The sequence below is a fragment of the Scomber japonicus genome, chromosome 22 (genome assembly GCF_027409825.1).
Source record: "Scomber japonicus isolate fScoJap1 chromosome 22, fScoJap1.pri, whole genome shotgun sequence".
Taxonomy (NCBI): domain Eukaryota; kingdom Metazoa; phylum Chordata; class Actinopteri; order Scombriformes; family Scombridae; genus Scomber; species Scomber japonicus.
This window is the reverse complement of record NC_070599.1, coordinates 20,235,413-20,262,146: the sequence shown is the minus strand read 5'-3', so window position 1 is coordinate 20,262,146 and position 26,734 is coordinate 20,235,413. Positions and strand designations below refer to the sequence as shown.

The following is a 26,734-nucleotide window of genomic DNA, read 5'->3' as shown; positions in this document are numbered from 1 at the left end:
TTCACTAATTTCTTCCACGCAAAATTGGCCAAAATATTGATGGTTCCAGCTCCTCACATGTGAATATTTGCTAGTTGTCTTTTTCATATGACTTAATTAATGAGTTAAACGTGTTAATTTGTTATAATTAATTGAATATGTTAACATTTTATCTTGAATATAAGGTTTTAGACTGTTAGTCAGACAAAGGGAGCAAATAAAAGACATCACACACAGCTGACACTACACACAGATATTATTAATTGATTACTATTATTAACCCTCCTGTTGTCCTCAGGTCAAGGAATGACATAAGGAGGAAAAGAGGAAGGAAGGAAGGAAAGGAGTAAGGAGGAAGGGAGGAGGAAGGAAGGAAGGTATGAAAGGAGGAAGGAGGAAGGGAAGAGGAATAGATGAAGGAAGGAAGGAAGGAAGAAAGGAAGGAAAGGAAAGGAGTAAGGGTGAAAAGAGGAAGGAATTTAGGAGAGAAGGAAGGGAGGAAGTAAAGGCGGATGGAAGGAAGGAAAAGAGTAAGGAGAGAGGGAGGAAGGAAGGAAGGAAGGAAGTAAAGGAGTAAGGAGGGAGGGAGGAAGGAAGAAAGGATGGAAGGATGGAAGGAGGAGGGAGCAAAGAAAGAGGGGAGGAGGGGAAGAGGGAAGGAAAGAAGGAACAGTCAAAAGAGAGACGGGGTCAGTTTGAAGAAGGAAGGAAGGAAGGAAAGGGGGAAGGAAGAAAGGAAGGAAAGGAGGGAGGAAAGAAGGAAAGGGAGGGAAGGAAGGAAGGAAGGAGGAAGGAAAATAAGGAAGGAAGGTAGGAGGGAGGGAGAGAGGGAGAAAGGAAAAGAGGAAGGGACAGTCAAAACAGACGGGGTCAACTTAATTAGACTTTAACATGCTGCCTTGTGTTAGTTTCAGTTTTAGTCAAACTTAGAACAGACTTATTTTAAATCTGAGGATGCATCTCTTCCATCCAGCTGCTCCGCTTGTTAGCTTTATACACTCTTCAGGAGACGTGAAATAATAAAGATGATTCTGATTCTGACATCTACCTGGGGGAAACCCTCAACCCCGATAATGGAAACCAGATTTCTTGTTCACATGACAGTTAAAGAAATCAACTGTCAGGTTGCTAACGGTAACGCACTGATTTAAGACTAAAGGAATCTGTAAATATTCACAACTGAGAGGCTCCAGCTTGAGAAATTTGGCATTTTTTTCTTTATAAAATGACTTAAAGTAAGTAAGATACACATACACACACATATACACACACACACACACACACACATATATACACACACACACTGACTGTGTTTTTTTATGTCTTCAGGGCTGGTGTCAGTTGATGCAGATGTTGCACTGACCAACCCTGCTGCACCCATTAAGAAAATAACAAAGGACAAAGGTTGGACCACACACACACACACACACACACACACACACACACACACACACAGAGAGAGAGAGAGACACACACATAAAGGTATTCTCATAAATGCACATGCTCATGGACACTTTTGCATGTGTTTACTACTGACAAAAGAAGACACACACACACACACACACACACACACACACACACACACACACACACACACACACACACACATTTGTATAAGTGAGGATATTCCATTACGCACCTTAATCTAAACCCTCTCCCATTTGCTTTTGACATGTGACAAATTGTCTTCTCTTAGCAGGGTTTTCCTCATCTACTGTATCTATCTACACACACACACACACACACACACACACACACACACACACACACATGAAGAAACAGCAACCGAACACACACACACACACATCACACAGAGACAAATATACTGACACACACACACACACACACGCTCGTGCACACAAACAGAGAAACAGAAGCGTCAGGATGTTCTGCTCCTCCTATTGATCACCTGTCTCTGAGCCATCAATCAGACGGATGGAGGCAGGGAGGAGGGGGGGAGGGGGGAGCGAGGGAGGGAGGACGGGGGGGGCTAAGTGAAGGAGGCATGGCTAAAAGGGGTCAAGAGGTCAGACACTAAAAGCATGCAGGGGCCTCTCCTCCCCTCCATCTCTCTATCTTTTCCCTCCTCTTGCTGTGTTTTCATTCTTTTAACTGTAAAATCTAATTCTTCACTTTCTCACCTTGGTTTCGACTCCGTTCAGTCAGCAGGTCGTCTCTTTTAATCTCAATGAAAGGCAATTAAAGGAGTCCGAAGTGTTGAAATGTCGCCCACTTCTTCTGCTTTGAGTCTTTAGAAACAAAGGTTGTGTTTTTGTTGGATGGATGGATGAGTTAGTCTTAACCTCTGAAGCAGCAGAAACATTGGTTATCCAGTGGGCCAGATTGCTGTTTGATATCTGAAGTCAATCCAACATATGGAGGACAGAAGACGAGAGAGCGAGAGAGAGAATGCGAGAAGGATGGAGAGAAAGGAAAAGAGAGAGAGAGAGAGAGAGAGAGAGAGAGAGAGAGAGAGAGAGAGGAGAGAGAGAGAGAGAGAGAGAGAGAGAGGAGAGAGAGAGAGAGAGAGAGAGGAAACGATGGAGACAGAGGGAGGGAGACAGGAAAAAGGAAAAAGGGGGAAAGAGAGAGAGGGATGGAGAGAAAGGAAAAGATAAAGAGAGGAAATAAGAGGGGGAAAGAGGGAGGAAGAGAGGAAAGGGAGAGAGAGGGGAAGCGATAGAGAGAGAAGGGAGATGGAGTAATAGGAAAAGACAGAGAGAGAGGAAGAGAAAAAAGAGGAAAAGATAGAGAGGAAAAAAGAAGGGGAAAGAGGGAGGAAGAGGGGAAGCTATGGAGAGAGAGAGACAGAGAGAGAGACAGAGTGAGAGAGAGAGAGAGACAGAGAGAGACAGAGAGTGAGAGAGAGAGAGACAGAGATAGAGAGAGAGAGAGAGAGAGAAAGAGAGAGAGAGAGAGAGAGAGAGAGAGAGAGAGAGAGAGAGGAATGACCTGCAGCAAAGGTCAATGGCCGGATTGGAACCAGTGATGCTGTGATTATGTCGCCTGCACTTTAATTACTTGACTACCCAAGCGAGCGCTCCCTGGATTCTATTTATTATATGAAAGTAGTTTACCTCCTTTTTTTCTTTCTTTCTTTCTTTCTTTAATATTTTAAAGCTCTTCTAGGGACCGTATAGTTACAAATTAACTTAACTTAAATTAATTCATTATAAACTCTGTGATACTTACTTTTTAATAATGTTCATGTATCTATTCCCTATTATATAAGCCATGATGATAATAATGATAATAATTAAAGCTGCAAGCAGCGATGAACGGGCCCTCAACCCCCCCCCCTCCCCCATACATGTCGTTTTACAGATACAATAGGGCATAGGTGTCAAACTCATTTTTATTCAAGGAAGGAAAGACAGGCGAAGGAAAGACAGATGGAAGGAAAGAATGAAGGAAGGAAGAACAGAAGGAAGAAAGGTAGGAAGGACAGATGGAAGGAAAGAGGGAAGGACAGAAGGAAGGAAGGAAGGATGGATAGATGGAAGGAAAGAGGGAAGGACAGAAGGAAGAAAGGGAGGAAGGACAGAAGGAAGGAAGGAATGACACATGGAAGGGACAGAAGGAAGGAAGGACAGAAGGAAGGAACGAAGGACACATGGAAGGAAAGAAGGAAGGACAGAAGGAAGAAAGGGAGGAAGGACAGAAGGAAGGATGGAAAAGAACACAGGAAGGAAAGTGGGCCGGATTGCACCCCTCAGCGGGCCCGGTTCTGGCCCACGGGCCGCATGTTTGACACCCCTGCCATAGGGCTTGGTGCTGGTCAGAGCTCGGGCCCTAGTAACCTAGTAACGGTTCAGCCACAAGCACATAAACTTCAATCTTCGCTGGTTTTGAGAATCCAGCTGTTTGTTTTTTTTTTTTTTGCAAAGGTAACAAAACCCACAACGTCCTGATTCAGCTCCAGACAGAGATCTGTGTTGCATGTCATCTCTCTCTCTCTCTCTCTGTCTCTCTTTCACTCTCTCTCTCTCTCTCTCTCTTTTTCTATCTGTCTCTCTCTCTGTCTCTCTCTCTCTCTCTCTCTCTGTCTCTCTTTCACTCTCTCTCTCTCTCTCTCTCTCTGTCTCTCTTTCACTCTCTCTCTCTCTCTCTCTCTTTCTCTCTGTCTCTCTCTGTCTCTCTCTCTCTCTCTCTCTCTCTCTCTGTCTCTCTTTCACTCTCTCTCTCTCTTTCCATCATTCGGTATTTTATTCTCTCTCTCTGTCTCCCTCACTCTCTTTAACTCTCTCTCTCTGTCTGTCTGTCTCTCAATTTCTCTCTCTCACTCTTTCTCTCTGTCTCTCTCTCTCTTTTTTTCTCTCCTTGTTTCCTGTCTGCCTCCTCCTGTCTCTCTCCATCTCTCTCTCTCTCCCTCTCTCTGTGTCTCTCTTAATCTCTCTCCCTTTCTCTCTCTCCCTTTCTCTCCTTGTTTCCTGTCTGCCTCCTCTCGTTGACCGCAATCCAATAAAGGCAAAAAAAACAAAAAAAAACAACTTCAAAGTACAAAAAAAAAAAAAAAAACCCTACAGTATGTTTCTATCGCAGACTTCTCATGAAATATTATCGTACAAATTAAAAACATGTTGATAACTAAAGGAAAAAAAAGTTTTTAAAAGCCACTCAGACTCAGACTCGGAGAGTGTTTACTGCCCTTCTCGGGGGAAAATAGCAGATAACCAAATGTTCTCGCTCCATCTGGAAGTTATATTGCAGCAATTACTGAAGCAGAATTACATAATAAACTAAACTTGTGTTTGTGATAGAAAATGACCTTACTGTGTGTCATATCCTTGGCCATTTGGGCTCTCCCCCCCCCTTCCCCCCCCCCCCTCCATTCCCCCCTCCCCTTTTTTTTTTAAAATAGCAGACTGTCTCCAGGCTGCGGTGCATGTTGTGTTAATGTCTGAAATTAAAACTGATGATGTTCAATTTGAACTCGGGGTGAAGTGGAAAGCTTTTAAAAGTTTTAGTTTTTGATATATTTTTTTAAAACTGTAATTATTTGATATTTGATAATTAATAATTAATAATAAATTAATGGATTAATGAGCGTAAAAGCATATCTTAGCTTCTCCGGAATCGACAGAATCAAATAGTTTAACCCTCCTGTTGTGTTCGAGTCAAGGAAGGAAGGGAGGAAGGGAGTAAAGGAAAGAAGGCAGGGAGGGAGGAAGGAAGGAAGGAAGGAAGGAAGTTAGAGAGAAAGGAAGGAATGACAGAAGGAAGAAAGGGGATGGAGGACGGAAGGAAGGAAAGGAGGAAAGGAAGGAAGGTAGGAGGGAGGGAGGGAGGGAGGAAAGAAGGTAGGAGGGAGGGAGGAAGGAAGGAAAGAAGGACATAGAAAAGAAGGAAAGAAGGTAGGAGGGAGGGAGGAAAGGAGAGAAGAAGAAAGAGAGGAAGGTAGGGGAGAGGAAGGACAGAAGGAAGGAAGAAAGGGAGATGGAGGAAGGGAAGAAAGAGAAGAAGGAAAGAAAGAGAGAAGGAGAGAGGAAGCACGGAAGGAAGGAAGGAAGGAAGGAAGGAAAGAAAGAAAGAACAGTCAAAACAGACGGGTCAATTTGACCCGGGAGGACGACAGGAAGGTTAATGCTCAGTTTCTTCTTATTAAGGTAAAATATTGATCTCCACTCTTCTTCTTCTTCTTCCCTTCATCATTTCTGTAATCCTCTCTTCTTCTTTTTATACCAACGTATGTCTCTTTTCTTTTTTTTTAAATCCTTTAAATCCTTTCCTCTGTTTTCTTTTTTAACCCCTTCCCTTCCTCATATTCTCTCCTCTCCATCATGTTGTTTTTTAGTTTGTCCTTCATCCCTTTTATCCACCACTCTCTCTTTTCCTCTCTCTTTTTCTGTATTGCTCTCTTTTTCTGTATTGCTCTCTTTCTGTCTCTTGTTTCCTCTCTCTCTCCCCCTTTCTCCCTCCCTCTATCTCCCTCTGTCTCCATCTCTCCCTCTCTCTCTCTCTAACTCTCTCTCTTTTCCTTTTACTCCATCTCCCTTCTCTCTCTATCGTTTCTCCTCTCTCCCCCTTTCCTTTCTCTCTCCATCCTTCTCTCTCTCTCTTTCCTCCTTTCTCTCTCTCTCTAACTCTCTCTCTTTTCCTTTTATTCCATCTCCCTTCTCTCTCTACCGTTTCCATCTTTTCCTCTCTCTCTGTCCCTCTCTTTTCCTTTCTCTCCATCCTTCTCTCTCTCGCTGTCTCTCTCTCTCTCTCTCTCTCTCTCTCTCTCTCTCTCTCTCTCTCTCTCTCTCTCTCTCTCTCTCTCTCGTTCTCTCTCCTATTTCCTCCCTCTCTCTCTCTCCCTCCCTCTCTCCCTCCCTCCCTCTCTCATTTCTATCAGGAATCATTTAATCTTTTTCGGGCCAAACATCATCAGCAAAATTAGATGAAATGTTCAGAAAGCTTTCGACACATGTACGGAGACGGAGAGAGCGAGAGAGGATGGAGAGAGGTTGGTGTGATGGAATGAAAAAAAAGAGAGGATGAGAATGAAGGGAAAAGACAATAAGGAAAGCAGAGAATAAAAGAAGAGACAGAAAATGAAGCGGTGACAAAAGCTCTTTGACGCAAATTTGTAGTTTTGAGTTAAATGAAATGAAGAAGAAAAAAAAGACTTGAGGAAATAATGAAAGGAAATTAAGTAAGTAATGTTTAAGAGACAGAACGTGGCGATGAAAGATAGAATTAAAGATGAAAAAGACGAGAAGAGACAAATATGAAAAGAAAGACAAAGAAACAGGAAGAACAAAAGAGAGACAGACGAGAAGAGACAGAGATAGAAAGAAAGATGGCAGAACGACAGATATACAAAAAGAAAGAAAAACTGACAGAAAGACAGAATGAGAAAGAACGAAAAAGAAACAGAATGAAAGAAAGACAGACGAAAAGAATGATAGAGAGAAACACAAAAAAGAAAGAAAGGAAGAAAGACAGTATGAGGCAACGAAAGATAGAATTAAAGATGAAAAAGGCAAAAAGAGAAAAATATGAAAAGAAAGACAAAGAAACAGGAAGAACAAAAGAGTGATAGAAGATGAAAATACTAAGAATGAGCATCATATGAGAAGAGATAGAAAGAAAGAAAGAAAGAAAGAAAGAAAGAGATAGAAAGAAAGATGGAGTGACTGACATAACTGACATAGAAAGATGAAAAGACAATGAAAGAAAGAAATGCAGAATGAAATGAAAAAGATGGAATGATAGACAGAATGAAAGAAAGAAATACAGAATGAGATGAAAAAGACGGAATGATAGACAGAATGAAAGAAAGACAGATGAATAGAAGGATAGAGAGAAACACAAAAAAGAAAGGAAGAAAGAAAGAAAGAATCTAAAATATGACCTGAGAGGAAAGGAGCTGAGATGGACACGGAAAGACAAGAAAGAAAAGATTAGGAACAGAAAAAAGAAGAAGGGGAGAAAAAAATAAGATGGAGGGAGAATGAGTGAAGAAGAAGAAAGAAGGAAGGTGGGAAGATGAAGATGAAGATGAAGATGGAGGAGAAGACAAGAGCAGAAGTAGAGGGGAAAAAGTGATGAAGAGAGAAAGAAAGAGAGGAGAGAGTAGAGAGCGATGGAGGGATGTATGGATGAAGTGGCAGATAGATAGGGGGATAGAGAGTGTGTGTGCGTGTGTGTGTGTGTGTGTGTGTGTGTGTGTGTGTGTGTGTGTGTGTGTGTGTGTTAGAGTGCATCTTAATCAGCGTTAATTTCACAGCAGAGTTAACCCAGTTGTCAGTGTGTTAGGCATTAAGGGCTGAGCAGACACTGTGACGCACTCACAATGAACACACACACACACACACACACATTAACACACACACACACACACACACACACACACACACTTAACACACACACACACCAAGGATGTCTTTAATCCTTGCCAATTAGTACCTCACATGATTGTCTGAATACTAACAACCCCTGTGTTGGGTGGGTGTGTGTGTGTGTGTGTGTGTGTGTGTGTGTGTTGGGTGTAATTGATTTCTCTGATGCCACCACTTCGTTGCCTTTTACACCTTCGTAAACATCAACATTTCATAAACTTCACTTCGGAGCTCATGACAACAGATCTCTGATGCAGACCCTAACCCTCTCATAAATATTTAATAAGACCATCTATAAAACATCCACTTATTAACTATTTAAATTAATATTATATATAAAATACTATTATATATTTAAATGACTATTATATATATATTATATTATATATGGAAAATACACATTTAATGGTTAAGTTTACAGAAAAAGTGGAAATTATAAGAAAAATGAAAAACAGAAGATATTCAAACTCTGATTGAGGTTAACCTCTCGTCTATTCCTTCCTTCCTTCTTTACTTTTTTCCTTCCCTCCTTCCTCCCTTCCTCCTTCCTTTCCTTCCTTCCCTCCTTCCTCGCTCCTTCTTTCCCTTCTTCCTCTCTCCCTCCTTTCCTTCCTCCCTCCTTCCACCCTCACTACCTTCCTTCCTTCCCTCCCTTCCTCCATCCTTCTTTCTTCCCTCCCTCCTACCTTCCTTTCTTCTTTCCTTTCATTTCCTCCCTCCCTTCCTTTCCTTCCTTCCTTCCTCCCTTCCTTCCACCCTCCTTTCCTTCCTTCCTTCTTTCCTCCGTCCCTCCGTCCCTTCCTTCCTTCCCTTTCCTCCCTTCCTTCCTCCCTTCCTTCCTCCCTCCTTTTCTTCCTTCCTTCTTTACTTTTTTCCTTCCCTCCTTCCTCCCTCCTTTCCTCCCTTCTCCCCTTCCTTCCCCCTTTCCTCCTTACTTCTTTCCTTCCTCCCTCCCTCCCTTCCATCCCTTCCTCTCTTCCTTCCTCCCTTCCTTCCTTGATTCGAGGACAACTTAGGAGTGTTAATTGCCTTAAATTAGCTCCATGCTAACAGCTAGCGCACATTTGACACACTTTTCCCTTTTTCTAACCTACTGAGGAAATATTCAAAAACAGATTTCAGAGTTCAGTCGACTCTGAACTCAGTTTTTGTTTGTTTTAAGTAACATTTTTTATTTATAGAATCATAAAACCAAGTTAAAAAACACACTAGATCACATTTTTTTTTACCAGATTTGATGATTAAACATTGTATTTTTTTTGGTTCTTCACAGAAGAGTCTTCGCTGGGTCAAGCTCTGCCCCCCGGCTTCCCCGCTCCGTTCCTATTCGCTGACGGCCTGTCGTCAGTGGAGACCCTGCTCACCAACATACAGGTAGAAGCAGAGCATGATGGGATATCTCACGCTGTGTTGTTTGTTGGCTGGAAAGACGTTAACATGTAGACTATGCGTGTCTCGGCTCAGGGTCTGCTGAAGGTGGCGGTGGAGAACGCTCGAGTCCAGGACAAACAGATCCAGGCGGAGAAGAGAGAGCTGAAGATGGAGCTCTACAGAGAACGAGAGATGAGAGAGAGTCTGGAACGACAGCTCACCTCCGAACTACAGAGCAGAGGTTACTCTTATTTTATTTATCCTTTCCTTCCTTCCTTCTTTCCTCCATCCATTCTTCCTTCCTTCTTTCCTCCCTCCCTTCCTTCTTTCCTTTCCTTTCCTTCCTTTCTTCCTTCCTTCCTTCCTTCCTTCCTTCCTTCTTTCCTCCCTCCCCCTTCCTACCTTCCTTCCTTCCTTCTTTCCTCCCTCCCCCCTACCTTCCTTCCTTCCTCCCTCCCCCCTACCTTCCTTCCTTCCTTCCTTCTTTCCTCTTCTTATTTTATTTATCCTTCCTGTCGTCCTCACATCTGTTTTGGCTGTTCCTTCTTTGTTTGTTTGTTCCTTCCTTCTGTCCTTCCTTTCTTTCCTCCCTTCTTTCCTCCGTCCCTCCCTCCCTCCCTCTCTCCCTCCTACCTTCCTTCCTTCTTTCCTCCCTCCCTCCTACCTTCCTTCCTTCCTTCTTTGCTTCTTTCCTCCGTCCTTCCTTCCTACCTCCCTTCTTTCCTCCCTCCCTCCTTACCTTCCTACCTTCCTTTCTTTCCTCCATCCTACCTTCCTTCCTTCTTTCCTCCCCCCTACCTTCCTTCCTTTGCTACCTTCCTTTCTTCTTTCCTCCCTCCCTCCTTCTCTCTTTCTTTCCTCCCCCCTACCTTCCTTCCTTCCTTCCTTCCTTTCCTTCCTCCCCCCTACCTTCCTTCCTTTCCTTCCTCGCTTCCTTCTTTCCTTTCCTCCTTTCCTCCTTTCCTTCCTTCCTTAAAAATTAAACCGCGTACTAACGTGTGGAGTTAGATTGACTCGTTTTAACCCTTCATCGTTCTTTCTTCCTTCAGCCTCCATCCAGAAGCGTCTGAAGAAGGAGAAGAAGGCCAAGAGGAAGCTGCAGGAGGCGCTGGAGTTCGAGTCCAAGAGGAGGGAACGAGTGGAGGACGCTCTGAAACACTCGTCCTCGTCTTCCCCCTCTCCTGAGCCGCTGCACGCCGCCAACAACAACAAGAACGGTACAACCACAGATATTCATCTTTTTCATATTTTCATATAGAAATAAAATGTGAAAATAAACGTATGAATAACTTGCACCCAGCAACTTGTGGACCCAGCATCACATTTCTGCTTTTAATCCATTTTGAGAGAATATATTAGAGGATTATGGTGTCTTGTATGATTAAAATGTCTAAGTGGTGTAACCATAAAAACAAATAGAAATAAATAGTCAGTAAAACAGCATATCAACTAGTTTGGCATGATCTTACATTATAACTTTTATATTAAATAAAGATAATGGAATACTATTCAATACATCAGGAAGCATTTAAATCATAAATTAAATAATAATTATTATAAATAAAATATTCATCATTCTTTTGTGGTTACTTCTTTTTCTTTCTTTCTTTCTCTTCCTAATTTTTCTTTTTCTTTTCTCCTCCAACTTCCTGTTCTTTCTTTATATTCCTTTTATTTCTTTCCTACTCATCCAACTTTTTCTTTCTTTGTCTTCCTCTTTCTGTCTTTCTTTCATCCTCTTTCTTTCTTTCTTTCTTTCTTTCTTTCTCTCTTCCTTCCTTTCTTTCTTTCTCTCTTCTTCTTTCTCTCTTCCTTCCTTTCTTTCTTTCTCTCTTTCTTTCTTTCTTTCTGTCTGTCTCTGTCTTTCTTTCTTTGTGTCTTTCTTTCTTTCTGTCTCTCTGTCTTGCTTCCTTCCTTCCTTTATTTCTTTCTTTCTGTCTGTCTGTCTCTGTCTTTCTTTCTGTGTGTCTTTCTTTCTTTCTTTCTGTCTTTCTGTCTTGCTTCCTTCCTTCCTTTCTTTCTTACTTCTTTCTTCCCTTCTTTCTTTCTTCCCAGGTGGATAAACCATGTAATACTTTCTTTCATTTCATTCTTTTGTGGTTACACCATTTGACATTTTCAGGATCATTCATTCAGTTTTACTTTAACTCATTTCAACATAAAACCAACACAAATCCTCTCAGTACATTTTAACAAACCTGAAGCAGCTTTTAAAACTATTTATTAAAACATTTTTATTTAATGTGCTCATCTTGCCAACCCTTATTATGTGTGAGCTTTGACTCGTGTCTTTATAATTGAGTTGAATCTTTATTTATTTGGCTATAATTTCGGAAAAATGTGAATTTTTTTGGAACATACTGATCCCAGGACGGTTAATAACGCTTCAAACCTCGTCCGCACTAATCATCTGAAACTAAACACTATTTAAAAGCCACTGTTCTGGTCTGTGGAGACGATCCTCTGGCACCAACAAAACACCTAAAATCCGTTAAATGTTTGTTTCTAATATCAAAAACAAGGATTCTCAGAGCTGTTAAAGCACTTTGACAATTAACATCAAGAGAAAAGAAAAGTCAGTAACGTCCAAAAATGCAACTCTCTGGACGGAGCGTCGTGTTTATGGCGTGATTTTCTCTGTAAACACGATTTAGTTGTTTATTTTGACCCACACACAGTTACAAGGTGTTGTTTGTGTTTTTCTTTTATTGGCCGACCCACTGAGACTCTGTCCTGTCTTTGTGTGTGTGTGTGTGTGTGTGTGTGTGTGTGTGTGTGTGTGTGTGTGTGTGTGTGTATGTGTGTGTATGTGTGTGTCTCATACCAGACGCTGCTGTAGCCGAGGATAAACCTGAACTTAATGGAAACCAGCAAGACAACGGCGCTGTACAAGGTATACACACACACACACACGCTATCTACACACTACACCTACACACATTCAAATAATAAAAAAAGACATATAAAACACACACGCAGTCAGATACACACTCATGCATGCAGAAAAACAACACACACACACACACACACACACACCTCATAATAATATATATATGACACTGTACACGAGCGTGTTCAAAGGCTGACTTACAAGATCTTAGTTACACACACACACACACACACACACACACACACACACACACACACACACACACACACACACACACACACACGTGGCGGGCATATGTGTGTGTTGGGGCCCCGGCTAGATTAGTGGAGACATTAAGCAGACACATAGACACTGTGGCCTCCCTTTGATGTGCACCTTATCAGACACACGTGTGTATGTGTGTGTGTGTGGAAATATGTTATTGAGCTTATATGTACGTGTGAGAGTGTGTGTGTGTGTGTGTGTGTGTGTGTGTGTGTGTGTGTGTGTGTATGTGTGTGTGTGAGTGAGAGAGTGTGTGTGTGTGTGTGTCTCTCTGTGTGTGTGTGTGAGAGAGAGTGTGTGTGTGTGGAAAAAAGTTATTGAGCTTATATGTTCATGTGTAAGAGAGAGAGAGTGTGTGTGTGTGTGAGAGTGTGTGTGTGTGTGTGTTAACATGGGTGGGTTTTTTATGAGGCTATGTGTGTTTGTGAGGACCAATTTATGTTTTAGACCTTGAGGACGTTTTGTAAAACAGAATAAATAAAAAATATGACTTTTTCTTCGGGGGGGGGGGGGGGGGGGGCGTTTTATGGAAAGTGAGGACGTTTTTGGAGAATGAAGGTTTTTTTTTTTTTTTTTTTTTTAAGTTATTTTGGAAAGTATAAGGACACTTTGAAAAATGAGGACATGTTTTTTTTTTGTGAGTGAGGAGCTTTTTGGAAACTGGAAAGGACAGATTTGAACGTTGAGGGGGGGAAATAGAGACTTTGAGAAGCTTTGGACATTTTTGGGAAGTGAGGACATTTTTTTTGACAAGCGAAGGCTTTTTTTTGTTTTTTCTTTTGGAGGATGATGACATCTTTTGTAAGTGAGGACAGTGTTTAAAAAATGAGGACATTTTTGGGAGCATCATGATACTTATAAGGACATCGTTATGAGAGTTAGAGCATGTTTGGATGTGTGGAGGGGACATGAGTAGAAAAATCAGTACTTTTTAGGGAAGTGGAGGCATTTTTTGGGAGAATGAGGATTTCTTTTGGGAAGTAGGGACATTACAGGTGAGTAACCTCACTCTTACAGGTGAGGACATTGTTGGAAAGGGATGGCAGTTAAGATGATGAGGAAATTTTTTGGACAGTGAGGGCTTTTTTGGGAGCGTAAAGATACTTATAAGGACATTTTTATGAGAGTTAGAGCATGTTTGGATGTTTGGAGGGGACATGAGTAGAAAAATGAGTACTTTTTAGGGAAATGGAGGCATTTTTGGGAGAATGAGGATTTCTTTTGGAAAGTAGGGACATTTTTTGGTAAGTAAAGACCTACGAGTCCTCACTCTTTACAGGTGAGGACATTGTTGGAAAGGGATGGCAGTTAAGATGATGATGACGTCTCTGAAAAGTTTGGACATTTTTTTGGACAATGAGGACTTTTTTTGGGAGCATCATGAGAGTTAGAGCATGTTTGGATGTTTGGAGGGGACATGAGTAGAGAAATGAGTACTTTTTAGGGAAGTGGGGACATTTTTGGGTGAGTAAAGACCTACGAGTCTTCACTCTTTACAGGTGAGGACATTGTTGGAAAGTGATGGCAGTTAAGATGATGAGGACATAAGGACAAATCTCAAAAAGCCTCTCTGAAAAATTTGGACACTTTTTGGACATTTGAGGGCCTTTTTGGGAGCATAAAGATACTTATAAGGACATTGTTATGAGAGTCAGAGCATGTTTGGATGTTTGGAGGGGACGAGTAGAAAAATGAGTACTTTTTAGGGAAGTGGAGGCATTTTTGAGGACATATTTTCGAGAGTAAATGCCTATTTTAGAGGTGAGGACATTGTTGGAAAGCGAGGGCAGTAAAGATCATGAGGACGTTTTTGAAAATACAGTTTTTCCAAAAATTCAGAAAGTCATCTTTGAAAAGCTTTGGGCATTTTTGGTGAATGAGGACAGTGTTTGAAAAATGAGGTAATATTTTGGGAGCGTGATAATACCGAGGACATGTTTATGAGTTAGAGCTTGTTTGGACGGGGACACGAGTAGAAAAATGAGGAATTTTGGTGAGAATGAATGAATCTGAGGGTGAATATTTATTATTTTTGGAAAATGGGAGGAGTAGTAGTAGTAGTAGAGCATTTTTGAAGAGTGAGGACAGCTTTTAGAAAGTAAAAGGCTTGATTAAGAGTCGAGGACATTGTTGGAAAGTAGGAAGAATTTAGTAAAATTGGAAAATAATTGAATAGTTTTCACATTTTTATAAGTTAGAGCGTGTTTGGATGGAGACATGGTGGAGAAAAGTGGTACTTTTTAGGGAAGTGGAGGCATTTTAATATAAAAATATGTAAAGGCGAGGACATTATTGGTAATTTAGTGATAAGGAAATTTTACAAAGAAGTGAATCGTTTTCAAAAAAATTCAAAAAGCGTCTTTGGAAAGTTCGGATACTTTGGAAAACAGAGGGAGTTAAAACAAATTGAGACATTTTGAAAACATTTAAAAAAAACTTTAAAAAGCAAGGAACGTTTTTTCTGTCAATTTTTGGAAAGTGGAACATTTTTTGAAATGTGAGGTTCATTTTAGAAAGCAAGGGAACATAAGGAACATCATTGTTTGTGGATCATAAGGACATTTTTTTGACATGAGTGGAAAAATTGTACTTTTTTGGGAATTGGAGGCATTTTAATATAAAAATGTTATTTTGGAATGAAGGGACACTGAAAAGTTCATATAATTAAATTAGGACATCTTTAAGAAAGTAAAGGTGAAGACATTGTTGGTAAGTTAGTGGTAAGAACATTTTAAAAAGAAGTGAATCGTTTTAAAAAAAATTCAAAAAGCGTCTTTGGAAAGTTTGGATACTTTGGAAAACAGAGGGAGTTAAAACAAATTAAGACATTTTGAAAACAGATTTAGTTCATTACAAATTAATTTTAGAGGAATTGCAGAAACATTACACTACTACAGATGTCAACATTTTTGGAAAGTGGAAAAAATTTTGAATCGTGAGATTCATTTTAGAAAGCGAGGGAACATAAGGAACATCACTGTTTGTGGATCATAAGGACATCAAGAACATTTTCAGCTAGTAATGACATTTTAATGATAGTTGGGTCATTTTTAAAGGATAAAATCAGCCATTTTTTTAAGTATATACATTACACTGGGCTTGTGTGTGTTTTCTGGTGTGTGTGTGTGTGTGTGTGTGTGTGTGTGTGTGTGTGTGTGTGTGTGTGTGTGTGTGTGTGTGTGTTCAATCTCAGATAATAGACAGTGACACTATTCAGAAAATGATGACATGGCGTCCGGTCGTCACTTCTTCAAAGGGCAGCTCTGGGTGGGGAGGGGGGTGGTGGGGGGTTGGGGGGTTAAGACAAGAATTAAGTTGAGGTTGGGTAGTTGTGAGGCGGAGAATGCATTACGGCGATGAAGGTCCTCAGAAGTACAGTACTGATGTGTGTGTTAGTATGCATGTGTCGTCCTCTTTCCACCAGCTGTGCTCAGTCCTCCCTGACATTGAAAACCTTCACTTGAAACTCTGCGTGTGTATAAATGAATATCTACAGAGCACACACACACACACACACACACACCTTCTGTGTGTGTGTGTGTGTGTGTGTGTGTGTGTGTGTGTGTGTGTGTGTGTGTGTGTCTTTGTACCTGTCGCTGTGCGCTCCTGAGTGTGTGTTTGTGTGTTTGATCCACACTCTGTTGAGACAGGGAACTCTAATTAGCTCTCTCTCCTCTTTAGACCCCTTTTAGATCCCCTCTCTTCTGCAAGCCAAGCACTCCGACACACACGCACACACACACACACACACACACACACACACACACACAGACCCACCTGATTTCATTAATGTTGATTGGCCCAGTAGGACCCCTTTGCTGCCTTTGCTCACACATACACACTCGCACACTGACAAACACACACACTCATCCCTCCTGCCATAAAAGCATTTTGCACCTACGGTGGTTTACGCACACACACACACACACACTTATACACACACACACACACACACACACACACACACACACTTATACACACACACACCACCTCTCCCCTGCCTCTCTCACCTTCCACACTCTTAATTAACGAGTGAGGAGAAAACTGCTGAATACAAAGAAAGAAATCGCATTACAATCAGAAAGAGAGGGAGAGAAAGAAAGAAAGAGAAGGAAGGAAGGGAAGAGGGAATAAGAGAGAGAAAGAGAGAGGTTTAAGTAAAAAAAAAAAAGAAAAAGAAAAAGAAAAGTAGGATTGAACCGGACTAATTGGCTGTAAAAAAGAATAAATAAATACATAAAACGTGAAAGAGAGAAGGATGAAGATGAGGAGGAGGAAGAGGAGTGGAAAAGGTAGAAGGAGGAGAGGGTCATCAAAAAGGATTGATGATGGGAGGAAGAAAAAGATGAGGAGGAGCCAGAATGAATTAAAAAAAAAGGAGGAAGGCAAGAGAAGAAGAAAAAAGGAGAGAGAGAGAGAAGAGCATATGAGTGGTTTGGAAAAGGAGGAAGACGGGGAGACGGAAGAGAGAGGAGAGCAGGAATGGAGGAGGAGAACTGAAACAAAAAAAGGAAGGGTTGAGGAGAAAAGAGGAAGAAAGAAAGAAAGAGGGGATAAGAAAAAAATGAGAAGGAAGAAGACGAAAAGCAAAAAAGGGGGAAATTAAGTAGGAAGAAAAAAATGACGCATGGGATCGGATTGGAGGAGAGGAGTAGGTGGGAAAAGGAGGGCAGGAGAAGGAGGGATGGAGGGAGAGAGGGAGGGATGGAAGGAGGGATGAAGAGGAGGAGGAGTGCAGCTTCCTCCTCGGGATGGAGTTGAAAAATGTGACCTTGTTCCGAGACCTGGTGACATTTCCTCCACCCAGCTGATAGACTTTTAACAAGGCAGGTCAGCGTCATTTTTAACCGGGGGACAGCCGTCTCACACACACACACACACACACACACACACACACACACACACACACACACACACACACACACACACACACACACACACACACACACACACACACACACAGAGAGGCTGGAGGTGTGTGTTATAGTGACAGATAGAGGCGAGAGGGTAAGAAGAGAAATGGTGACAAAATGGGAGAAAAGAAAGAAAACAGGAAATAAGAGTTTATAATGAATTAACAAAATAAAAGAAAATAAATATAAAGATGGAGTCCTTCTATTTCTATCATTTAAGTTAATTAAGACCTAATAAGACAAGAATTTAATCTAGTTGTGTTATTCCAGATCTAACATGAATGTGTTTGAACGTAGAGCTTCAATAATTAGTCAGTTAATTGATTAATTGATTAATTGATTGATATACAACTTAATCAAGTTTTTCAGGTTCTCCACTGAGAGGATTTTAACTTTTACATCACCAGAGAGTGAATATACTTTTGTTCTGGACATTTAAATATATTAATCAAGTAAATAAAAATAAAAATGGCAATAATTGATAATAATAATAATAATGATAATAATATCAATAATCAATTAGCAGTGGATGCAGAAATCACAAAAATGACAGAAAACATGCTACTTCCTGTGCAACGATGAATTGATCAACTGATGGTCAATCAACAGGAAACTAATTACCAAATATAGAAATAAGTTTTTTCTAATTCCAGCCTCTAAATATGAACATTTTAATCTATTTTACGTCATTTTAAACTGGATTTCTATTAGTTTTCGACAGTTGATCAGACAGAAGTTGTGATGCAATTTATAAGCTTAACAATTACTCCAATAAAATAAAGAAATAATAAAAATAATTGTTAGTTGCAGCTTTAATTTTTTAGGTGAAGAGGCAAAGAGTCGGAGCGGATCTGAGGACAGGCGCGGAAACGATGCAAATCTGATCTTCTAACAACACGACGCCACGAAGATGACATAAAATAAAAAAGTTCAAGATTTGAGTTTTAAAGGGCAGAACAGGTTGGTGGGTGGTGGGTGGTGGGAGAGGAGGAGGAGGAGGAGGAGGAGGAGGAGGAGGGTGATCAAAGCTGTGACTCTTTAAGTTGCAGGACGGTTTTTTAAGCAGCGGGCCAAACCTGCTGCCTAAAGGAGAAAAAAGAGAGGACAGGAGAGGACAGAGAGAAGAATGGGTCGGGATAAAAATAATATGAGAGTAACAGATAGAGGACAGGAGGAGGAGGAGGAGGAGGAGGAGGAGGGGATGCATGTAGAATAGAGGGATGAAAGAGGAGGAGAGGAGGGGGTCTGAGTGGATGGAGGAGTGATAAAAATAGGGAAGGGCAGGAGATGAGAGGGATGAAAAGGAGGGAAGGCAGGGAATTTGAAGGAGGAAACGAGGGGCGAGCGTAAGATGAAAGAGAAAATTTAAGAAAGTTTTTTTTTTTTATTCCAACACGGGGAACCTGAACCTGTTTCATACCTTTTTAAAAAAAAACAAGAAAAAACAAAGAGTGATGAATAGAGGACAAAACGATAGAGAGAGAGGGAGGGAGGGAGAGAGAGAGAGTGTGAGAGGGAGGGGGAGAGAGAGAGAGAGAGAGAGAGAGAGAGAGAGAGAGAAAGAGAGAGAGGGAGAGAGAGACAGAGAGAGAGGGAGGGAGGGAGAGAGAGAGAGAGAGAGGGGAAAAGAAAGAGAGAGACAGAGAATGAGACAGAGACAGAGGGTAAGATGATGACAAAGAGCAGAAGAGGAGGATAGGTTAACAAAAAAAGAAAAGAAGAAAAGCAGTAGTAGAGGGCAAGAGAAAGAGAGAGAAAGAGAGGAATGCTGAATGGAAAGAAGAAGGAGGGAGGGCAGGTTTATGGTTGCTGTTATGCAGAAATGTAAACACTTTGCAACGTTCGCAGAAAACAATGACACCGCGGGGAGAGGAAGGTGTGTGTGTGTGTGTGTTTATATGTGTGTGTGTGTGTGTGTGTGTGTGTTTATGTGCACGTGCGGCTGTGTGGGTGGGTGCAGCAACAGCACTACGGGGAGCGGAAGGAGAACGACGGAGGTGAAATGAGAGAGAAAAGAGAGAGGAGGGGGGGAGAGAGAGCAGACCATGGCAAAAAAAAAAAAAAAATCAGACATATAAGATTTCTATGATAAAAAAAAAAAACGGATGCTGCAATTAAAAAAAGGGGGAAGAAGAAGATTTGGTTTAAAAAAAAAAAAAAAAAACTCGACATCCTGCTTTTCTAATGGTCACGAAAGTGAAAAGGAGAAGTTCCAGTGTGAATGCAAGCTCAGAAGAATGAAAGGAAACCACTTAAAAAAGGTAGTTGGAGTTTTAGAGAAGACGGTAAATCCTAATGAAGAGAATAAATAGTCGATTAATGGATGAATGGATGAATGGATTAGTCGATCGATGAGAAAGGAATCTGCTTTTATTGGTTTAAGTGATTTTTAAAGCATTAAAGTATCTGATGTCTGCTGCTGTTTTCCGGTGTGAAGATGATTTGATGCTTTCTGATACTAGACTGAATGTTTTAGGGGTTTTAATGCTGTTGGTTACACATTTAAAGACATTTAAAGCCAATAAAACATCAGAATATAAAGAAAAAAGACTCCTCATAGTTTCACAATCAGTTAACTGAGAAAATAAATGTAAGTTTCAGCTTTAATTTCAATACAGAGATATTTCCTGAAGTCCTCAGAAATCAAAGGATGGGTCAAATTTACTCGTGAAGATTTGTCTTTAATCAAAACCATTTCAAAAGTGATCTCTACAACTGATGGTTAGATTTAAGCAAAAAGTAAAAACATACTTAGTTAAAGTTAGGATTAGATTAAGTCATGGTTAAACTACTGACATAGTTGCTAGGAGACAGTCTTTCATGTCAAGTTTGGACACTTTATATGCTCAACTCTCTACCCCAAAGTTAAAGAAGTGGTGTGAAAGAGAAAAATCTTCCTATTGGACCAAAGTGAATTAGCTTTCAGAGTGTCGTGAGATAACAGGCGACACAAGAATGACCAAGGAAGCTAAAAAGAAGAGGTCTAAAGCCTTCGCTGACCTTTCGAAGTTCTGCGTCGACTGTGTGTGTGTGTGTGTGTGTGGTTTCAGAGGAGTCTCTATGTGTATCCCTGTTTATCTTCCGGTCACAGTAGCATGTAGCATTGTGCTATGTGTGCTAATAACAGGAAACACATACCGTCTGTTCATTATTAATAAATAAAGCAACTGCCGGAGGAACTGACACTTTGACCGGACCAATCACAGCCCTTGTGGTCCGCGTTGCCGTGAAGCGTAGTTAGGAGGTCAGGCTACAGCGTAGGGGTCCACGTTGACGCAGAGGGCTACACATAGCTACGCCGTCGGTCCGACGCAGAAGCATAAATCATGCTTAAGGTTACAAATACAGTGATTTTCTGAAGAAGAAAAAAAGACTTGCTCTGGGTTCGTGTCCATGTTGGAGAATTTGACCATTGTAGTGTCAGGGATCCTAAAACTGAAGTGCGGACTTTAATGCATCCACCTCCGGGTAACATTTGTTGCTCAAAATTGAAATTGGTAGCGCTCTGTTTGACTTGATTGTGCTGCAAATTTTCTCTGAATCAGTCAATAAAAAGACTCAAAAATATTAAAAAATTAGAAAAACATCTGGATTACTTCTTCGCTTAAACCAACATACGAATAAGAACCATGAAGTTAACTCGTACCAACAAGTGTAACCATGGAGATTAGGGAGCTGTCAATCACAAGCACATTCCGTTAGCATCTTCACTGTCCTCAAAAAAAAAGGTCAAACCAGGGAAATAAGTGAAAACGTGTGTATGGGGGGAAAACTCTAGAAAATCTTATTAACCCCAAGAATCCAGTTTGTGTTCAGGTTATAATTAAAAACATTTAATCACTGCTGGAAATAAAATCTCAGATCTCTGGAGGATCTCTTTCCGAGGTTAGCATTCAAATTTTGTTTATCGCTAATAGCGCAGATGTAATAAACAGCGTTTGTTTGCTGGTTTACTTATCTTCTTTTTTTCCCTTCTTTTTTTTTTACCCAGAATCCCGGGCGTTTCTGAAGACCCCCATGATGTTCTAGACAGATGGACTCCGCCTCCAGAAACCCCCAACCCACCACCGCCCCCTCTCCACCCTTCTCCAACAACTTCTCCCCTCCTCCTCCTCCTCCTCCCACTTCCTTCCTACTTCCTCCTTCCTTCCTTCCTCCTGCACAGAAGAACTCCACCAGCCCGTTTCCACAGCAACCACGACTTCCTCGGCTGCCTGGGCGATCACCACGGCGATGACCTCCCCAGGCGGGATACTGTCTTTGCTAAAACACAGCAACGTTTTTTGTTTTTTTTTGTTTTTTTCGGGGACGTTGCTAAGAAACAATGAGACTACTAAAAAAAAGAGACACGCCCCCCTGATTTGGACTCACTGGGGGTCGTATCTCTCTCTCTCTCTCTCTCTCTTTTTCTCTCTCTCTTTCTTCTTCGTATCTTTTTCTTCTTCTCTTCTTTCTTCCTCTTTTTTAGAAACTTCACTTTATTCATTCCTCCTTCCTTTTTTCTCTCCCTGCACTGTAACTTTTTCCTCATCCCTTGTTTTTTTTGTTTAAAAGAAAAAAAAAACTGAGAATTTAAAAATTTCGTGAGCAAAAGACGAGAAAAAAAACTTGAAGCGAACGGACCGACATGGGACCGGACGGACGAAAGCGACACCAGGGAGACATTTGATTGGACGATTAAGACTTTTTTTAACGATCTGATGATATGAATGATTCTGATTGGTGCTGGGAAAAAGAAGAATGGTTTAAAGAAAGGATTTTAAAAAGGTTAAAAAACGAAAAAGAGGGGAAAAAAAAACTTTTTCTGGAGTTAACCTCATTGGCTTGGCTGGTCGACACTCTCTGATTGGACGGTAATCAACTAATCGGAGGAGCTCAGGACTGGAGGAAGAAAGGGTTTTAAAAGGAGAAAAGGAAAAATAAAGAAGTGTAAAAAAAAAAAAAACTATTGGGGGGAAAAAAGGGGGAGAAAAAAAATGAAGAAAACAACTCGGGAGGCTATTTCTGTCTCTCATGTTTCATTCATTTTTGTTTTTTCCGTACAGGGACTGAAAAGAATGCATGGGAAAACTTCTCTTATGTTGTCATTTGGCTTATTTTATCCTCCGTACACTCCTTACCTCTCACTCGCTTTCTTTCTCTTCTTCCTCCCCTCTTATACTCTTTCTTTGGGTTAATTCCTCCCTCTATTTTTCCCCTCTCTCTTTTCTATAAAACAGCTCTTCTTCCTCTTATGTGTTATCTTGTTTTCCTCTTATTTCCTCTCCTATCCTTCTACATCTTGTTTTTTCTTCCCCTCCCTTTCCTTTTCTATCCTTTCTTCCTTTCTTCCTTTCTTCTTCCTGTCTCTGTAATAAGGAGGCAATTACTCTGAAAATGTTGGATGCAGCTTTTCAATGTATGAAGTGTTTTCTATCACCCTTATAATGAAAAAAAAATACAAAAAACCTGTGAAATCTGTTTCTGAAAAGATGCAAAAGTAAAAAAAAAAAGCTAAAAAAAAACTTAAAAAAAAGAAGAAGAAGAAGCAGCCCTTTTTTTATTACGATGGAGTGATTTTTAGACACGATATTATATCCTTAAAAAAAAAAAAAAAAAAAAAAGTACGTTGAATTCTCTTCCTCAAACTTTGGACCTTTTCACCTTTTGACCCCCCCCCAACCCCCTGTTTCCCCCTCCGTGAACAGGAAGTAGTAGTCAAGTTTCTGGTGTGAGAAGAAGCGCTTCACCCCACCCGCTCCTCAAAGCGAAGGGCATCACGGGTGTAGGAATCAAGCGCTCCTCTCAAGAAACACCAGAAACTTTTTATTCCTCCGATTTTCTGAACCTACTAAAGAGTGCAGACTGTTGTGTTGCAGATTTGTTTATTCCACTGCGTGTTTATTTGTTTGTTTATTTGTTGATTACTATTTGAAAATGTGTACGGGGAGGGATGAGTAAGGGGGTGGGGTTAAGAGCCGGGGAGGCGGGTGGGCAGGTGGGTGGGTGGGGTTTTTTGGGGGGGGGTGGGGTTTAAAACAAAGGGATATTCCGTGTAGATAGAAAAACAAACATTCAGCGTTTTTTTTTTTCTTGTTTTTTGTTTTTATTTCCTGTTTTTTTGTTTTTTTGTTTTTTCCTCTCCTCCTGATGATCTCTCAGTCTGTCACTGTTCTCTGGGTTTGAGCTGACTGCAAATATACAGTATTATAACGACTGCTGCTGTCTGGTGTGTTAAGACTCTCTTTCTCACGCACACACACTGATTTTGGGATATCTGAATCTGCTGTGAACCTACAAATCGCCATGGTGATAGTGACAGTCTCTGACATTTAAAGACCAAATATTAGGGCTATCAAACGATTATTTTTTTTAATCGAGATTAATCGCAGAATTTCCATAGTTAATCGCGTTTTGAATTGCATGTTTAAAGTCCTGTTATTTTACATTTCAAGGCAGTTTTAAGCCCATAATGTAAAGCATTTCTTACCAGAGTGTCTTAACTGGGAATCAATCACGGCTCTGCTGCGACTCCCACACTCCAAAATGGTCCTTTGGTGGAGCTGAGGCTCGCTTGGCTGCACCTGGGTGTTTAGCGTGGAGGTGCTAACTCAAACTCCACGTACTCCGGTGGTAGTTAAACTCCGTTTGACACAGGTTGCATTTTACTTTTGACTTGTCAACTGAAGCGTCTGGAAGTTTTTTAAAGTTAAACAAGCCGTTCAAAAGTCCAGTAGCTCTCTTACTTTCCATCAGCGCGGTAGGTTTACTGCAGGAGGCCACTTCAAAGCATAGCGCTACAGCTAGAGGAGCCGTCTACGGGTGAGTAGAAGGGACAAAAAGGCTTGCAACATTAAAATGCGATTTAAAAAAATGAACGCGTTATGGATTGTATTAATCTAATCGCGATTAACGTGTTAACGCTGACAGCCCTACCAAATATATAAACTTTACATAACTTTTAAATGACAGAATATTTTATTTGGCACACTGAGTAAAGTTGTCTGAATAAAGTTTAAAAGATTTTAAAAAAAAACACTTATTCTCCTTATTAGCCTGTGGTATGCTAAACTAAATGATTGATTTAGCTGCGTTTAAGATATCAGATGATGTAATTAAATATCTCTGCTTTAGTATAGTTTCATTTTATTTATCAATCAAACTTTATTCATTCAGGTTAATGTATTTCAAAGTGCTTCACAGTTGATTAACAAGCTGATAATAAGACAGAAGAGACTGAGGACAACATACTGTTAAGAAATACATGCAAGAGAAACAGGATGTTGGGGGCGGGACTCCAAAGTGCAAACCAATGAAATATCAATTGCGGGGGAGAAACACATTTTATTTTAAGGGATAGGTGGTACATAAAAGAGGATGTTCAAAAGAGTTATGGAGGTTTTATTGGTTGAAATGTTAATTGACACCCACTAGAGCAGGATGAGGTCATCATTTATGTTCAGTTTAACAGGAAGTAGAAGTGAGATGAGGTCATTTCATGAGGACTTTGCATTCCCGACTTCCAATCTAAACGTGTCCCTGAGTATCCGCTCAGGAAAACATGGACAAGTCTCTGAACTTTACAATCAGATTAGCTCACTTTAAAAGAGAGGAGAAGGAAAGGAGGAGAAGGACAGTATCAGAAGGAAAAAATGATGAAAATAGATGGATTATTGAGTTTCTGACTTCCTGGAATTCCAGCATGAAGAACAATGGGAGTGCCCAGCTGTTTAAAAAGTCTTATGATATTTAAAATATATATATGTATATTATTCTGATGGCACATATTTTTAGTTGAAGAAAAATTAGACAATCATGGTGAAAAATGCACATTATGCATTCACCTCAACGTCCTTGGGTTGAAACTGGAAACATGCAATAGCGTACTACATTTGGATTCAAGTACGTATTCATCCACAGCTGAAAATAGTCCCAAAGTAAAACAGTTTACCCCTCTTTAAAGACCCCATGCAATTACATTTTTTACTTCCTTGATTTTATCCATTTCCTGTTTAAACAGGATGTTGGAGGCTTCTTTTTTTTTTTTTAAGATTTGGATTGTTCCTGAACTTTTTATGCAATTTAATAACAAAAAAAGACAAATACAGCCTCAAATATAACCTGTTATATGTTGAAATTCAGTTGATTTCACATCTTTCTGCAATGTAAACTCATAGTTCTGGGATTATAACACACACACACACACACACACACACACACACACACACACACACACACACACACACATATGCATGCACACTGTGGTATTTTAGCAGATATTCACACACACACACACACACAGATGGGCACTTTGGTATTCTGGTAATGTATTTCGGAGACACACAGAAGCCTCAGAGTAAACACACACACGTCGTCTATGTTCCATTTAGACTGTATATTTACTCTGCATTACGAGGTTAATGAGGTGAAGCCTTTCCCTCTCTCTCTCTCTCTCTCTCTCTCTCTTTAATGGATCTCTACCTCTCTCTCTCGCTCTCTCTTTCCTCCCATCCTTCGGTGTTTGATTCCCTCTCTCTCTGTCTCACCTCTGTCACTCTCTCCCTCTCTCTTCCCATCATTCAGTATTTGATTCTCTCTCTCTCTCTCTGTCTCTCTCTGTCTCTCTCTCTCTCTCTCTCTCTCTCACCTCTGTCACTCTCTCTTTTCTCTCCTCCTATGTGTTTTCCTCCAATCATTCCCACTGTCACTCTTTTGATCTGCTCTCTCTCTCTCTCTCTCTCTCTCTTTCTCTCTGACCCTCTCTCTCTCTCCGTCTCTTCCTCTCTCTCTCCATCTCTCTCCGTTTACCAAATAGCTGATGTCACTTTTTCCATTTCCCCCTAATGGAGGCAGAAACACAGAGTGATGGACAGTGAGGAAAAAACAGTCGAGAGATGAAGAAGGATGGATGGAATGCGAAAGGAGGCAACGAGGAAGGATGAAAAGGTGACGGAGCGGGGAAAAGAGATTGAAGGATCCGGGGGAGGTGATGTGGGAGAAAATGAAGGAAAGAGAAGAGGGGAAGGGAAGGGAGAAAAAAAGAGATAGAGAGAGAGGAAGATGGTGCGACGGAGAGAGAGAGAGAGAGCTGTAAGATGATGAAATGATGTGCGTTGAAAGATGGAAGATAGAGAGAGGAAGGGCAGAGGATGATGGGTAATGAAAAGAGAGAAAGTGAGAAACATGCTTGGGACAAACAGTGACAAATAAAAGGTTCAGTTTTTGATTTTTAAAGGTCAATTCCACCTTAAAAAACCCCACATTATTTATCAATCTACAAACTTAGCTCTGTAAAATTTACTTTAAGCTTTATTTTAATTTTAATTTATACTTTTTTAAATGTAAACAGCTCATTTGTAAATATACAGATAGAGTTGAAGTGTTAATTGATGGTGCATTTATAGTCTTTATGTGGAGTTACTGTGATTAAAAAGGGGATAATTTATGCTTTATGTGGGTTTTTGTTTCTCATATATGTCCATAAACAGACGTCCGTGCCGTAGTTGCTAAAT

General features: G+C 40.6%; 1 protein-coding gene across 1 annotated transcript in view; it reads left to right on the top strand.

Annotated features, from left to right (window-relative positions):
• Positions 1-21,272, top strand: part of dachb (dachshund b) — a 123,077-nt gene extending 101,805 nt beyond the window's left edge. Inside the window, exons 8-13 of the mRNA XM_053343145.1 lie at positions 1,309-1,383; positions 9,079-9,179; positions 9,270-9,417; positions 10,226-10,393; positions 12,004-12,069; positions 21,235-21,272. Of these exons, the coding sequence (XP_053199120.1) occupies positions 1,309-1,383; positions 9,079-9,179; positions 9,270-9,417; positions 10,226-10,393; positions 12,004-12,069; positions 21,235-21,272 (596 nt within the window). The remainder of the gene's footprint in view (positions 1-1,308; positions 1,384-9,078; positions 9,180-9,269; positions 9,418-10,225; positions 10,394-12,003; positions 12,070-21,234) is intronic.
• The last annotated feature ends 5,462 nt before the right edge of the window (positions 21,273-26,734 follow it).